Raw genomic sequence first — 16,076 nt, forward strand, 5'->3', positions numbered from 1 at the left:
CACAGTTTTGGCCAATTTTGCTAATTTTTGCATATGTTAGGTATGGTGCATCCGGACAACACTGTCGACGATGACGTAGTAGTTCCGGAAGTTGTCAACGTTAATAACGATCTGGTTATCGACGTTAAATCTATGATCGATGCGGTAGATGTACGACAACAATTTACAAATGATCGGAGCTTCGCTAGTCGTGAACAATTGCTTGATTGGGTTCGTAGTGAAGCTAGTAAACTTGAATTTAGCATTGTTATTTTAAGGTCCGACAATGGAAATAGTAGACGAAAATCTTTTGTCGTTTTGAATTGCGAGAGGGGTGGGAGTTATGTACCAACAAACCGGGTGTTAAAAGACGAAGACACATGATCGAGAAGGTGTGGGTGTCTGTTTAAGTTGCGCGTGACTCGGAGGGTTGATGATTTGTGGCGTTTAAGCGTCATTTGTGGAATTCATAATCATGCCTTGGATGCCAAGTTACACGGGCATCCAATGGCGTGTCGTTTGTCCCGCGAAGAGAAGAATGTTATTTCGGATTTATCGATAGTTAAAGTGGCGCCTCGCAACATACTTGCCGATTTGAAGCGGAAAAAACCGGATAGTGTTTCAAATATCAAGCAAGTTTACAATGAACGACACAATCTTAAAGTCTTGAAAATGGGCCCTCGGTCGGAAATGCAACAACTTTTGAAACTATTAGGCGATAACCAATACGTGTCAAGCTTCCGAACGTCCGAGGACAAAGTTACGGTGCGTGACATTTTTTGGACTCATCCCGAAAGTATCAAATTGTTCAACACATTTCCAACCGTTCTTGTGATGGATTCAACGTACAAGACCAACAAGTATAGGCTTCCTTTTCTAGAGATTGTCGGTGTGACCTCGACGGACAAGACATATTCGGTCGGATTTGCTTTTTTGGAATGTGAAGAGGAAGATAACTTTACATGGGCTTTGGGAGTATGCAAGTCTTTGTTGGTTGATCAAAAGGTTATGCCAAGTGTCATTGTTACCGACCAAGACAATGCTTTGATGAATGCGGTCGATACCGTCTTCCCGACATCGACCGCATTACTTTGCCGGTATCACATAACGCGCAACATGAGAAGTAAGCTCAAACCCGCGGTTGCCACGAAAGATAGGTCGGATGAAAACGGTAAAATCATCAAAGCCGGTGTTGTGGTGGATAGGATTATGGCCGCATGGAGGGAGATTTTAGATGCACACACCGAATAGTTGTATACCGAGAAATTGGTATACTTTAGGTCTTTGTGCGTTTCCATTAAGACTTTTTGTCATTATGTCGAATCCACTATCCTTGACAAAGTAAAGGAAAAAGTTGTTTGTGCTTGGACGGATCGAGTAAGACATCTTGGTTGCACCACGACTAACCGAGTTGAATCCGCACATGCGGTGTTGAAGAGATGGTTAGGTGATAGCAAGGGAGATTTATGTCGGGGATGGAACACCGTGAACCAAATGCTCCAAAATCAACACAATGAAATTCAAACATCGTTCGGTCGGAGCAAGACGATTATGGAACACCGGTTTAAGGGCAAAAATCTATTCTCGCAATTGATTTACAACATATCTCGTTCGGGTTTGAATTTTATGTTTCATGAAGCAAAGCGGGCGGAGACAACGGGTCCAGATAGTTCTAAATGTGGGTGCACCATTAGAAAGACATACGGCCTTCCATGTGCATGTATACTTTCTAAAAAAATGAATTTGAATTCACCGATGCGCATGAATAAGGTAATCGACCATTGGAAGAAGCTCCGTTTTGATGATTTCGAGCCGCCGAAAGAAAATGATTCCAAAATCACCATCTCTAACGAGTTGGAAGTGATAATGGATAAGTTTGCTAAAGCGGATGACACAATGAAAATGCACATAAAAGAACAATTACGAAAAATTGCATTTCCGGAGACCACCGATTTGAAACCTCCATCTCAACCGGTTAAAACGAAAGGTGCTCCGAAAAAGCCAAAAAATACACAAGACACATCAACAAAACGATCTCCTTCCTACTTTGAACATGTTGATGCATTGTTCCCGGATTCACCGACACCAAAGTCCAAGTGTAGTGGTAACAAAGGAGCCCGTATTTCGAAGCCGCCTCGCACACCACCGATCAAAAAATCACCCATGGTCTATATTGATGAGATGCCACTTTTTATGCACAAATATATCGATAACATAGTTGATGTTTGAGGCGACGACAATTGTGGATATCGGGCCGTTGCGGGTTTGCTTGGAAAAGGGGAAGAAAATCACACTTTAATTCGACGGGAACTTCTTTCGGAGTTGACTTCGCATCGGGACATCTACGACCGACACTATGAAAATCAAGAAAACTTTGAGAAACTTCATGATTCACTTGTTCCATCACTTAGCGGTATCGCCCCGGTTTCGAAGTGGATGTCATTCCCCGATATGGGCCATCGAATAGCAAGTGCATACGATAGGGTGTGTGTCGATTTGACGAGATTTGGACTATGTGAGACATTCTTTCCACTTCATAGTCGACCGCCATTGGACGCGTCGAGCCGCATCATATGTATCGGGTATCTAAGATCGCGCCACTTCGTGCAAGTTTTTTTGAAACCGGGGTGTCCTATACCGGCTACTTCTTGTCAATGGACGGCACATCATTCAAATGAGGCAGAGACTTGGCCGGATCCTTTCGTTTCAAGAATGGCAGAGTTTGAAGAAATGATGAGCCAAGAGCGTGAGCAAAATAGAGAGCGGTCGAAGAACATACCGATTTTAGATTTAGGCGCCACCGATTGGTTCGGCGAATTTTAGTATGTATTATCGTTTACCATGTAAAATCGGACTGATTCAATACATATATAACATAAGTATGTTTTATGTTGTCATTGCATATTTTATGCCTATTTTGTATGCTTTTGGTATTGTTAACCCAAAACAGAATGTAATGCACAAAATGCAAAATTCAGCTCTGTTTCTGCATAATTCGGAAATGAAATTCTGAATTATACTTGTTTTCAGACCAATTTCGGAAGTTTATTTTCGAAACTTTCCCTGAATGCAGGATAAGGTTTGTTGGGCCATTATTACTCCAATAAGTCTATAAATACAACACACTCTTCTTCATCCTCTTCACACCACAAAACACAAATGACACAAACCTACCCCTACCTAGCATTCGTCTACTTCACCAGTGGCTACCCGATGTCGTTCCAATTTCGCTTCTTGCGCGACACGCCGTTTGCGGACTTTATAACGTTGCTCAACACGCTATTGCAATATCTGGAAAATCAGAAGGTTGTCAAGCTTGAGTACCGCTCGCCATCGCTTAACGACAACAGATGTTTAATCGAGTTGGATGCAAAACTTCAAAGATCGGGGGCCGACGTTATCAAAATGTTAACTCATCCTCACCTACCCATGTTTAACAATATGTAACTTTAATCTTATGTAATGTGATCGATGTAATCTTCATCCGTTAAATAAATCGAATCGTTGTTGTTTGTTATTTTTCTTTTGTCCAGACCTCATTTCGGAAGTACATTTCCGAATTCTTACAAGGGGGGTGAATTCAGAGATGCACTTCCGAATTCACTTATTTTGTGGAAAAAAAACATTATTTTGGATGTACATTTCCGAAATCAGTTTTTTTCATAAAAAAAAACACGTATTCGGAAATACATTTCCGAAACAACATTTTTTTTTCAAAAAAAACACGTTTTCGAAAATTCATTTCCGAAACAGGGGGTATTTTGGAGATTTCACCAGGGGCGACCAAGAAAGTAAGGAGGTGGGTAAAGAAATTTCCATTAAAATTTATAAATTATCAAATGTATTTTTGTTAGAGAATTTCCCACCTTATCTCTTAGATCTCTCACATAATATTGAATTGACAAAATTGTCTTTCTGCCTCCGTAGATATACTTTGGAAAGCACTTTTTTTACATTTATGTGAAAATATTTCGTAGATGCACACACGAAACACTTCGTAAGTACACATGTAGAACAAATCCATAATCTGGAAAACAAAAAAACAATGATAAAAGAAACATTCATTGATTAAAATTGGCATTACATTGAAATTTCAAACAGAAAATTAATACTACATCTAAGAAATTACAACAGTCAAAATAATTTCATCATATCCATGCATCATTTGAATGACATCAATGTCGTTTTCCACTTCATCCCACCAACGTTCTGTTTCTTCGGTCTCAACTGAGGTCTTTGTTCTAAGCCCCTGAATCCTTCTGATGACTTCGCCAGGTTTGTACCCCCCTCTAACCTGTAAGTTAATATGAGCGCCTAAGAGGGGGGGTGAATTAGGTGATGGTAGATTTTTGTCCTTTTATTCTTTTATGATCTTGTTGTGTGTGGTAAAAGCAATAAAAGCGGAAAGTAAATGAACACACGATGTATACTGGTTCCCCTCACAGGTCGAGAGTACTCCAGTCCCCTTGCCAACAAGCAAGAGATTTTACTATAATGTTATGACTCTTACAAGACTCTTCCTAGTCCTTCTAAAGAGACAACCACCAAGAACACCCTTCTTGGATTTCAATAAGTCCTTAAGAGAACACCCTCCCTAAGGATACCTCTTGTTTCCAAAACTATGGACAACAAGGTTACAACCTTACAATCTTATATCCACACTTGGAAAAATAAGATGTAATCAATACAAACATAAAGAATTACAAGTGATTGAATATATTTGGTAATAAGCAAAGTTTTCTCACAATAGGTTATTATGTACTCAATGGAAATGATGAAGAAAATTTTCTAAGTATATGAAAGTGTATGCTGAAAATTTTCTTTAAAGAAGTTTGAACACAATGGAAATTTGAGAGCAAGAGCACAACAAAATGATTATGAAAAATTGATAGTATGTGTGTTTTTCAAAAGGAATAAAGAAGCCTTTATATATGATTAAACACCCTTCCAAAAGGCTGCAAAAACATTTTCAAAAAGGTGCAAACACATTGCTTAAAACAAATTTCGTATGGCTGAAGAAAACATGAAAAGATGTGATGTTTCAGTGGTAATCGGTTACCAGAAGTAGAGTAACCGGTTACCCAATTGCAACGTTCATATTTTTCAAATTTTTAACAGGGTAACCGAGTACTGAAACCAGGGTAATCGATTACCCATACAAAAACCCGAGAGAGATCATTTGAGAACTTCAGTAACCGGTTACCATAGCTCCAGTAACCGATTACTTCAACTACAAAACCAAAAAACACTTTGAAAAAAAGCTTTTTATGTTGAAAAGAGTTTTACCAAAAGCCTTTTAAATGCAATGCATGTTATATGTGATATTTCCATTGATTACACATTTATATCTAAGTGAGTTTTTCTTTAACTTATTTACCTTACAATTGATCAAGATATATTGAAGATTAAACTTGTATATTGAGAGAAGTCTTGATCCAAGTCCTTTGCCAAAAGCTATGGTGTTGTTTTGTCTTCATCAAAAACTCTTGAAGAAGCTTGTCTTCACATTCTCCCCCTTTTTGATGATGACAAACCAATCTTAGATGAAAATATGAATAATATTGCTTTTGCCTTATGATTGACTTTTGCTCCCCCTATCACCAATACTCCCCCTTTATGTAAGAGTATTTCTTGATTTTGAAAGTTAAGTATTCTTGAGCTACATATGGTTAGTAAAAGCAATCATATAATTTTACATATGGTTAGTAAAAGCAATCATATAATTTTGAGATCTTTCTCCCCCTTTGTCATTAACAAAAAGGAATGAAAGACTAATAAAAGTTAGAGTGTATAAATGTTACAAAGAATATAGAAGATATATTTAATCCAAACATAACTCAAATTTAATAATTCAAAACATACTAACATAATGCAAACATTGTTTTTAGAACATGAAATTTAAACACACAACTTTGATGAAAATAACATAAAACTAGAACAAACAAAGATGATAAAACATAAGCTAAATGATAATATGAAATGAAATGACTATTCTTGCTCATCCATGTTCTCTTCCTCTTCCTCCTATTCTTCCTCTTCATCTTGGTTGTGAAGCATATCTATTTGGAGTTGAATGTTGTTAAACCGGTTGATCATATAGGTGTCCATAGCACACACCTTGTTATAGGTTAACATTTGAAGGTTGTAGATAGCTTCATTTGTGTATCCTCCTTCGGGCATAGCGGGAGGTTGGTAGGGAACATTTGGTTGTTGTGGTTCAACATCTTGATAAACAAACCGACCTTCACGGTTTTGAAAAATGCCGGTATTTTTGGTGATGGTTGAAGTGTCAATCTCATTATCATTAGTCATCATGATTTTAGGTTCCCTTCTTAGACCAATATCAAATTGAGGCAAAAGGCGTGAAATCATTCTAGCATAAGGTAGGCCACCCGTTAATTTAAGTTGATGCTCCATATTCCTTAGGATCAAGTTGCCCAATCGAGTTTAATGCGTTTTTTGACCGCAAACATAATCATCAACTCGGTATCACTCACTTGAGAGTGGTTGGAATGTTTTGGAATCAAAATATAGCTAATGAAAAAGTGAAGCACTCGATCACTCACAGTTAAATTTTTTGCCGGTAATACCAAACGTTCCGCCGTGTTAGCCTTGGCCGCGAAGCTCTCCCTAACCGATTCTCTTGAAATGTCATAAAAGTAGCCATACCTAGAATAGTTCTCCCATGGAGGTGTCATGCCGTGAAGGATAACCAAGCCGGTAGTAGGAATAGTTGAAAACTCCCTAAATTCTTCTAAGGTCATGGAAATTTGTTTCCCTTGAACCTCACTAGACAAAGATAAATCATTCCCAATTTCAAAAGAACAATAGAAATCTTTCACTAAATCCGCATATACTTCTCCATGGTCACTAACAAATCTATCCACTTTTTGATATCTAAGCAATTCCGGAAATTGGAAACTAGTGTTAGGGAATTTATGCAACATACCATACTTTGTTGCCATTAGAGGTCTCTTGCGGACATTGAAGGTGAGTCGACGAGCTTTCAAGGATGGTTCCGCCGGATGCCTTGAAGAACTTCCATCCACATGCTTGCTGCTTCTTGAAGATCTCATGATGAAAGTTAGGGTTTGGAGAAGATGATAGAGATGTTAGGTTATGGATGGAGAGATGAAGGTTTGAGGTAATATAAAAGGTAGAGAGTTTATGGGAATTTGAGAGTTTTTTAAGAGTAGTGAATGTGAGGGTTGAATGGATTGAATGTGTAGTTATGAGAGGTTTGAATGAGTTGAATGAGATTTAAGAGAGGTAGGTGGAAGAGATAAAAAGAAGATTTGAGGAGAGAGGAAATAAAATTAAAAATATGATGCATGCATGTATGCCACATATGCAAGACAAGATAAAAATAAAAAAAAAAAAACCTTTGAAAAGCTTAAAAACGTAAATAAATAATTCTGGAACGCAGGGTAATCGGTTACAGGGGTTTAGGTAACCGGTTACTCAAAGTGAAAAAATAATTTTTGTGCAAAATGCCCAGGGTAACCGATTACTCCTATCTGGGTAACCGATTACTCAAAGTAAAACACAATTTTTTGCGCAAAACGCCCAGGGTAACCGATTACTCCCATATGGGTAACCGATTACTGATGCAAAAAATGGAAAAAAAACATAAAAGAAACATAGGAAAAACATGATAAGCATAGAAAGAAAGCACCTTAATAGTTTTGTGAAGATTTAGGCTAGATCACTTTCATCCAAAATGCCAAGTTCCCGACGAATTTTATAGAACGCATCTTTCAGAAGCGGCTTTGTGAAGATATCCGCAAGTTAATTTTGCGTATCTACAAATGTTATCTCGACATCACCTTTGAACACGTGATCCCGTATGAAATGATGTCTGATATCTATGTGTTTTGTGCGGGAGTGCATCACTGAATTTTTTGTTATGTTGATCGCGCTTGTGTTATCACATCTTAGAGGAATACAACCAAGGTTTAAACCATAGTCAAGCAGTTGCTGTTTGAGCCATAAGATTTGAGCGCATCCACTTCCGGCTGCAATATATTCAGCCTCAGCAGTACTAAGAGCCACGCTTGCTTGTTTCTTGCATGACCATGACACTAGAGCATTTCCCAAAATGTGACACGTTCCACTGGTGCTTTTGCGATAAGTTTTACAGCCTGCATAGTCAGCATCAGAATGACCAACTAAAGTATTCATACTACCTTTAGGATACCATAAGCCGACATTGGTTGTTCCTTTTAGATATTTAATGATTCGTTTGACTGCTGCAAGGTGAGATTCTTTAGGGTTGGCTTGATATCTGGCACATAAGCAGACGTTAAACATTATATCTGGTCGACTTGCCGTTAAGTATAAAAGTGAGCCGATCATTCCACGATATTCTGTGATGTTGACAGGATTGCCTGGTTCATCTGGATCAAGGTAGGTGCCAGATCCCATTGGTGTTGCACTATCTTTACTATTTTCCATCTCAAATTTCTTGATTAGTTCTTTGCAATATTTTGACTGATTGATGAAGATTCCATGCTTGAGTTGTTTTATTTGGAGACCAAGGAAGAAATTTAATCTTCCCATCATGGACATTTCAAATTCTCCTTGCATCATTGAAGAAAACTCTTTGCACATTTCATGGTTAGTCGAACCAAGAACAATATCATCTACATAAATTTGTACAAGTAAAGTATGACGATTGAATTTTTTTAATGAAAAGAGTAGTATCTACTTTACCCTTTACAAACCCTTTTTCGATTAGGAAGGTACTTAGTCGATCATACCAAGCCCTTGGTGCTTGTTTTAGCCCATATAATGCTTTCTTTAGTTTGAAGACATGAGTAGGATGCTTGTAGTCTTCAAACCCGGGGGGTTGCTTTACATAAACTTCTTCATTGATGATACCATTGAGAAAAGCACTTTTTACATCCATTTGGAAAAGTTCAAAGTCTAATGAGCATGCATACGCAAGAAGTAATCTTATCGCCTCCAACCTAGCTACCGGAGCAAAGGTTTCTTCAAAGTCAATACCTTCTTCTTGATTTTACCCTTGTGCCACTAATCTTGCCTTGTTTCGAGTAATTATACCATTTTCGTCCATCTTATTCTTGAATACCCATTTGGTTCCAATGATACGTTTGTTTCCTGGATTAGGAACAAGTTCCCAAACATCGTTTCGCTCGAATTGATTCAGCTCTTCTTGCATGGCAAGAATCCATTGATCATCTTCTAGTGCTTGAGATACCTTGGAAGGTTCTATTTGTGAAACAAAAGCCATGTGTAAGCAAGCATCTTTGAGATTTAATCTTGTTGCAACTCCTTGGCTAATATCACCAATAACCTTATCAATAGGATGATCTCTATGAGTTCTCCATTCTCTTGGTAGATCATTGGTGTTTGATTCTTGTTATACACTTTCTTGTTGAACACTTTCTTGTTGAACACTTTCTTGTTGAACTTCCGGTGCCTTCACAATTGTATCATTTGAAAGTTCTTTCGGGGGTAAATCTAAGGGATCATCATCATCACAAACAACTATTTCCTCTTTGGAGGTGTTAGTCTCATCAAAGATACATGCATAGATTCTTCAATAGTCAAAGTTCTTTTATTATAGATTCTATATGCTTTACTAGAGAGAGAGTAACCAAGAAATATACCTTCGTCGGATTTCTCATCAAACTTACCAAGATTGTCTTTGTCATTGTTGAGAACAAAGCACTTGCATCCAAAAATGTGAAAGTGAGCAATGTTTGGCTTTCTTCCCTTGAAGAGTTCATATGGAGTCTTCTTTAAGATAGGTCTAATGATCACTCGATTTCCAACATAACATGCCGTACTAACCGCATCCGCCCAAAAGTATTTAGGAAGATTTGCATCACTAAGCATTGTTCTTGCAAGTTCCACTAGAAACCTATTTTTCCTTTCAACTACTCCATTTTGTTGTGGAGTTCTTGGTGCTGAAAAATTATGAGAGATACCATGTTCTTCACAAAATTCTTCAAATGATGCATTTTGAAATTCTCCACCATGATCACTTCTTATGGATACAATCTTTAATGACTTCTCATTTTGGATTTGTTTTGCATACTTCTTAAAGGCTTTAAAAGCATCACTAAGTCCAAGAATATCTAGAATAATCATCAACAATAACTAACGTGTATACATTACCTCCGAAGCTTCTTGTCCTTGATGGACCAAATAAATCCATATGCAATAACTGAAGTGGTCTTGTTGTAGTCACCACATTCTTTGGTTTCACTACAAGAAAAAAAGTCTACGGCCACGCTAAATTTTTCCACAATTCAAAAACTCTGGCCACATACAAGCTTTGGCCAGAGTTTTCAAATCGTAGACATATGTTTAGAAATATTGAATCCGGAGTGTGAAACTGTGGCCTTTTCATCATTTTCCACGGTTAACAAACTGCGGATAGTTTAAGCCGCAATAGTAAAACCGCGGCATTATAATTTTCACTTCAAAATATGGTCCAAACCCAAAAAAATATAGCCCGCCAGAATTTCCCTCTTTTTTTTAAGTTTCCCTCTCCTTAATTTTTTTTAGATTAAAAAAAAAGTTAAAAATGTAAATACAATTTTAGTTTTCGTTCACAAATGAAAATAGGGTTAGAGATAGTAAAATCCAAAACTCTCTCCCTCCTTCAAGAGAAGACCGTGAACGGGTGATGGTGGTGCGGCCGATTCCTCTCCTCCGATCGACAACAACAACTAACATTGCCTTCTTCTCTTTTCATCACAAATGGCAGCGCGACCTCCATCTCCAGCGATATCTCCTTTCCGTCTCCGATTTTTTCGATTCATGTTAGTTTTTGTTCAACATCATGTTTTATTAACCTAATTTGTTTGATTTTTACAGAGATTAACACAAATTCTAAAAGGGAAAACGAAACCCTAGTTGTGAAAAAACGAAGCAGAATAGGGTTCGAGAAGAAGAAAGTCGCACTGTAGAGAGAACTAAGGGATTGGGTAGCGCGCCATCTCCGTGTACGATTCTTCTTCCCAACCTTCACCTTTCTCTTTTCTCTGCGTACAAATCTAACCCTTCTTCGCCTTTTTCGTCGAATTCGCCTTCGATTTTTGGACATCATTCCGGTTTCTCTAATGAGTCTGATACTCCTCCTAAACCTCCTAGGAAAGAACCCAAGACACCCCGCAAGGTAACCTCTTCTATTTCTTCTCTTTTCCCTTTGTGTATGTATCCGTGTCAGTGTCGGTGTTTATATTTCTTAGCTTATCTCACGAACTTGTGATCATTGACAGGTGAGGGTGCTGAAATAGATTGGAGTTTACTATTGCGAGGTCCTTTAATTGGATTGGATCTATAATGGACTCCATTGATGGATGTTGAGAGGCTTTATGGATGTTGAAAAAGTACAAATCTAACATTGTCTGAGGGCTGAGTTGCTATCTTTTGTTCGGATAATCTTGTCAGTTGGTTCCTTTCTTCATTTATTTTATGTCTTCTTCAACACTCTAGCTGCTTGCGTGATTATGCCCCAGTTGAGGAGAGGTGAAGAGTTTTGGTGCGCTTTCCTGTCTTACTAATTTCTTTAGTTTATCTGTCCTATGTTTTTGCAGGCTGACATGCCATAATTGGCTCTCATTCACCTATTTCCACTGCTAAAGGAGTTTTAGTTAAGGTGCAGAACAAATGTACAAGTACTCTCAGCTTTCCTATCTTGATCTGCTAACAAACTTTCAATGTTGACATATTTATTGTTTAGGGAGTTGATGTTATGTTTAACAGTTGATTTCAGTTAAACTTGGATGTGATGTGATACATTTTCTCTTTGAATTTAGTGTTTTTCATAGTTATCTATGGTAGGGTGGCCAATTTATTTCTAAGTTTTGGCCGTCAGTCCCGTTCTCATATATACTTGTTCGATTTCTTTACCATCAAAGATAACTAATATTACTTGTTCAATTTCTTTGGGATAAATTTGCATATGGTAGGGTGACAAATTTAATCTATTATTTTTGGTTGCCAATCTACACTCTCATTTTCACTTAATGTATTTTTCTTGACAAGTTAAATTTAAATGTCATATATCTATGATCTTCATGGTTACTGTTACCAATGAAGATAATTGAATCTCACTTCCACTTCATGTGATGTGTATCTATGCTCCACATGATCAAATCAAACACTTTTCATTCATAAAGAAAGAATCATGAAAAGAGACATTAGCAACAGAAAAATCAACATTTCTGGTTTTTTCATTAAACATATAATTATATCAACTCTATCACATGTGTCTATCAACCTAAGTGGATTATTTCAGACACAAGCTAAGGTTGTAGTTACAAAGCAAAATGTCTATAAACTTCAATTTACAACAAATTGGCATATTCATAATCATATTCATGATCATTTCTTGCCTTTATTTCTAAAGTAATAGGCTTTTTAAATTCAGCAACGTGAACCCTTTTTGCAGTTTAATGTTCCAGCTGCTGCAGTGATGGAAGCAACTACAGATGATGGTTTTGCTGCTGAACTTGATGCTCTTGCATAGCTTGATGATGAACCTGCTCCTGATGCCCTAAAGAATGCACCATTTAACATCAAATTTGAGTGTGAATCTTGCTTCCGAGACACCTTGTGAGTATCCATCATCATTAACCGGTAGTAGTTCTGTTTCAAATGATATATTAGTCGATTAATTAATTCAATTAATCACTATAATATGTTGATTGAATCAAGTTTTGTTCTGTAGTTACTGTGAGTGAAGTAGATGCATTGTATGAACTCTATTTGAAGTTAAGCAACTCAATTATTCAAAATGGTCTTATTCACAAGGTGAGTTTAGAGTTTTAGTTTAAGATTAAATATCCTTAATTAATTAAGTTGCTTAATAATGACTTATTCAAAGCTTGTTTAGACCTCTTTTGTGGACACTGAATTATGAAATGGAATTTGGATAGATGTTTCATTTTTTTACATCTTCCTCTCAGATTCCCATCAGTTTGCAAGCTAATTTGCTAATTGGTAAAAGGATGATAATGGTTTGAATAAGTACTTGTTCATTATCAAGATGCTTCCTATTTAATTGATGAGACTGCCAAAATTGTTTCAAACCATTATCTTCCTCACATGACTGGTTTTAATGAACCATCTTAAGCTCTAGCAGTCTCATTTTTACATCTCATTGTTATTATTTTATTTGTCCAGACAATTTTGGCATTTGAATATCTCATCTCCTCGTGATCTTGTTCTTAAGTATAAAACATGCAAATTAAATAGGTACCAGTTTGTAGTTTTTTGTTTATAAGCTCTAGCAGAGGCTCAGTGTGCTACTCTTTGCAAAGCAGGAAAGGCAAGTTGACACGATAGTACAACTTGAGTCATGAATTGGCTTACCCAGGGTCGAATATTCTTGCTGCTGACTTGTATTTTCTTCCTTGTGTCAAAGCTGCATGGCTGATATTAAGTAAGTGAATGATGGAGCTTCAGAGTTGGCCAAGGGTTTCGGTTGTGTTCTAAACTAGTTACTTTATGTAAGTGCTTTTTGAATTTAAGGTTAGATTCTAATGAAAATGAAATAAGGTTATAATTCTGTTAACAGGGACAATTTTTAAAATTGTTATACTTATTGGTTCATTGATTTACTATCTAACTAGAATCTAAGCCTTTATGTAATCTAAGCCTTTTAATTTAGGGTTTGTGATAATTGTGTTGAGTTTCTCTGTTTGATTTAGAATTTTGAGCTTATGATATTTATGATTGATGTAAACATGACTATTAAACTGGTTGATTTGGTGTTAATCAAGTAACTAAACTGTTTCAAGTTAATTCATATTCTATGATAGAGGACTTGACATTTTGATCTATTGTTGTGTTTAGACTGACTAAATTCGACTTCCGTGAGCCGGTAAATATTGGAAGTGATGAAATGGTCAGCATGAATGAGATGGCTGAGATCGTTCTTGGTTTTGACGACAAGAAAACTCCTATACATCACATTCCTGGCCCAGAGGGCGTTCGTGGTCGTAACTCAGACAATACACTTATCAAAGAGAAACTTGGCTGGGCTCCAACAATGAAGCGGAAGGTATAAAAATAATTCCTTTCTTCTTTCTTGTGTCTTACTTTCTTTTTTATCAAAATGATTCCTTTCTTCCAGTGCATTTAGGCTCACTTAGGGCAGCACTTATACTTTAATGAGTAATATTTTAAAATTGTTATACTTATTGGTTCATTGATTTTCTTTGCCCTTTGTGTTGAGAAAGATTTTAGTCAATGGAAATTGGGTTGGAGTTTCAGACTTCTAACCGCAATTTATTCGGTACTTAAACCTACACTTACGAACTCAGATTTCTTACTAGAATCACGCACTCATGCGCGCATTCACGAGAATGTTATTAACTGCAGGGAATTTTGACATCTGGATTAGTGTTGTGACAGCATGGTGTGTAAGGAAGAAAGGTCCAGTGTATGCATCTGCATTCAGCCCTCTTAACCTTTTGATTGTGGCTATTGCTGCTTCCTTGTTGTTAGATGAGACTCTCTATGTTGGAAGGTATGCATATAAAAATACTGTGAAACTCTCTATGATTATGATTTGTACTAACTCTTGGTTTTGTGAAACATGTTAGTGTAATTGGAGGTGTGCTAATTGTGGGTGGCTTGTACATGGTGTTATGGGCTAAGAGCAAAGAAACTAACTTCATTGCTCAAGAATTTGAAAGGTCAACTGAGGTTGTTGTTATGTCCAAGACATTAGATCATGACTTGGTCACTGAAGCAGCAATAGCCGAACCAAACAGTAGGAGCAATTCTATTATTACATAGGTTTAGGATTAATTTAGATTTTTGTTTCATGAATTAAAATTTGGGAATAAGTTACCAAAGGTTTGAACACGAAAGTTTGAATCCATAGAATGTTGATGGAGGAGGAATCAAAGAACATCATTAAAGCAAAAATGAGATTGAGTCATACTATGAAATAAACGGTGAAGAAAAAAAATTAGCACACCTCGTGTTATACTTTAATGAGTAATGTTCTTTTAAAATTGTTATACTTATTGGTTCATTGATTTTCTTAGGTCACACCTATACTTTATTGTTAATTATATATATATATATATATATATATATATATATATATATATATATATATATATATATATATATATATATATATATATATATATGACATATTTATGTAATGATACAGAAATAAACCGTGGCAAGATAAATGGTTTAGAAAGCATAACATATAACAACGGTTTTAAATAGGTGGTCATAACCAAACCGTGGCTATATCTTGAACTAATACTGTGTCGTAAACGTTAAAATGAAACCGTGGCTTTACCATATAGCCACAGTTTTGCAGTCATGGCAAATACAAACCGCGGCCTTCATCAAGCTACCTAAACCGTGGCCTAAAAAAGCCACGGTTGTAAAAAAGGCGTGGTCTATACCAAAAAACCGTGGACTTTACTTTAGGCCACGGCCGCATACTACACAGTTGAATTTCCGTGGCCAAACCGTGGCCTCAGCGTTACACTACGGTTATTTTGCATATAGCCTCGGTTTTCTAGGCGTGGCAGGAGACCTTTTTTTCTGTAGTGTTTGAAAGATGATTTGGTTTGCTTTCCCTTTTGACATGCATCACATAATTTATCTTTGACAAACTTTATCTTAGGTAAGCCAATAACAAGATCATGTTTGGTTAACTTATTTAAATGATCCATATGAATATGGGCTGCTCTTTTATGCCATAGCCATGAATCATTATTATTGTTTACCAAAAGACATTTTACTTTCAAAGATAAATCATTTAAAGAAATCATAAAAATGTTATTAATTCTTGTACCTTTGAGTTTTACCTCATTGGTGACTTCATCGATGATCAAGCATTCCTCCTTAGTGAATTTGATCTTGAAGCCTTTGTCACAAAGTTGGCTAATGCTTAGAAGATTATGCTTTAGTCCTTCAACATAAAGAACATCTTCAATGGATGTGAAAGGTGGTGCACCAACTTTGCCTTTGCCAAGAATTCTTCCCTTATTGTTGTCTCCATAAGTGACAAAACCCTTGGCCTTTAACCTTAGATCTGAAAATTGGTTTAGGTCTCCCGTCATATGCTTTGAACAACCACTATC

The 16,076-nt window shown here is 36.7% G+C and overlaps 1 protein-coding gene and 1 long non-coding RNA gene across 6 annotated transcripts; both read left to right on the forward strand.

Annotated features, from left to right (window-relative positions):
- The first annotated feature begins 10,586 nt into the window (after positions 1-10,586).
- LOC131620077 (uncharacterized) lies at positions 10,587-12,857 on the forward strand. 4 transcript variants are annotated; one of them, XR_009288989.1, is made up of 6 exons: positions 10,587-10,955; positions 11,104-11,128; positions 11,232-11,398; positions 11,550-11,611; positions 12,407-12,570; positions 12,686-12,857. It is a non-coding gene; the product is annotated as an uncharacterized LOC131620077 (long non-coding RNA). The 4 variants fall into 4 exon arrangements; XR_009288988.1 differs by having other exon boundaries at positions 10,587-10,750; positions 10,828-11,128; XR_009288987.1 differs by having other exon boundaries at positions 10,587-11,128; positions 12,407-12,594.
- Positions 12,858-14,147: 1,290 nt separating this feature from the next.
- Positions 14,148-14,992, forward strand: LOC131620087 (WAT1-related protein At1g68170-like). Of its 2 annotated transcripts, none has more exons than XM_058891109.1 (3): positions 14,148-14,254; positions 14,341-14,488; positions 14,565-14,985. In XM_058891109.1, exons 1-3 carry the CDS (start codon positions 14,209-14,211, stop codon positions 14,758-14,760), a joined length of 390 nt encoding a protein of 129 aa, XP_058747092.1. In that variant the 5' UTR covers positions 14,148-14,208; the 3' UTR covers positions 14,761-14,985. The 2 variants fall into 2 exon arrangements, with proteins under 2 accessions (XP_058747092.1, XP_058747099.1); XM_058891116.1 differs by having other exon boundaries at positions 14,194-14,254; positions 14,374-14,488; positions 14,565-14,992.
- Positions 14,993-16,076: the final 1,084 nt, after the last annotated feature.

The sequence above is a fragment of the Vicia villosa genome, linkage group LG1 (genome assembly GCF_029867415.1).
Source record: "Vicia villosa cultivar HV-30 ecotype Madison, WI linkage group LG1, Vvil1.0, whole genome shotgun sequence".
Classification (NCBI taxonomy): domain Eukaryota; kingdom Viridiplantae; phylum Streptophyta; class Magnoliopsida; order Fabales; family Fabaceae; genus Vicia; species Vicia villosa.

What these genes read in the sequence shown, in the direction of transcription:
- LOC131620087 (XM_058891109.1), top strand. Translation starts at nt 14,209, where the DNA reads ATGGAAATTGGGTTGGAGTTTCAGACTTCTAACCGCAATTTATTCG. An exon ending in TTCTAACCGCAATTTATTCG is followed by an intron (nt 14,255 to 14,340) that starts GTACTTAAACCT and finishes TATTAACTGCAG; the next exon opens with GGAATTTTGACATCTGGATT. An exon ending in GAGACTCTCTATGTTGGAAG is followed by an intron (nt 14,489 to 14,564) that starts GTATGCATATAA and finishes GAAACATGTTAG; the next exon opens with TGTAATTGGAGGTGTGCTAA.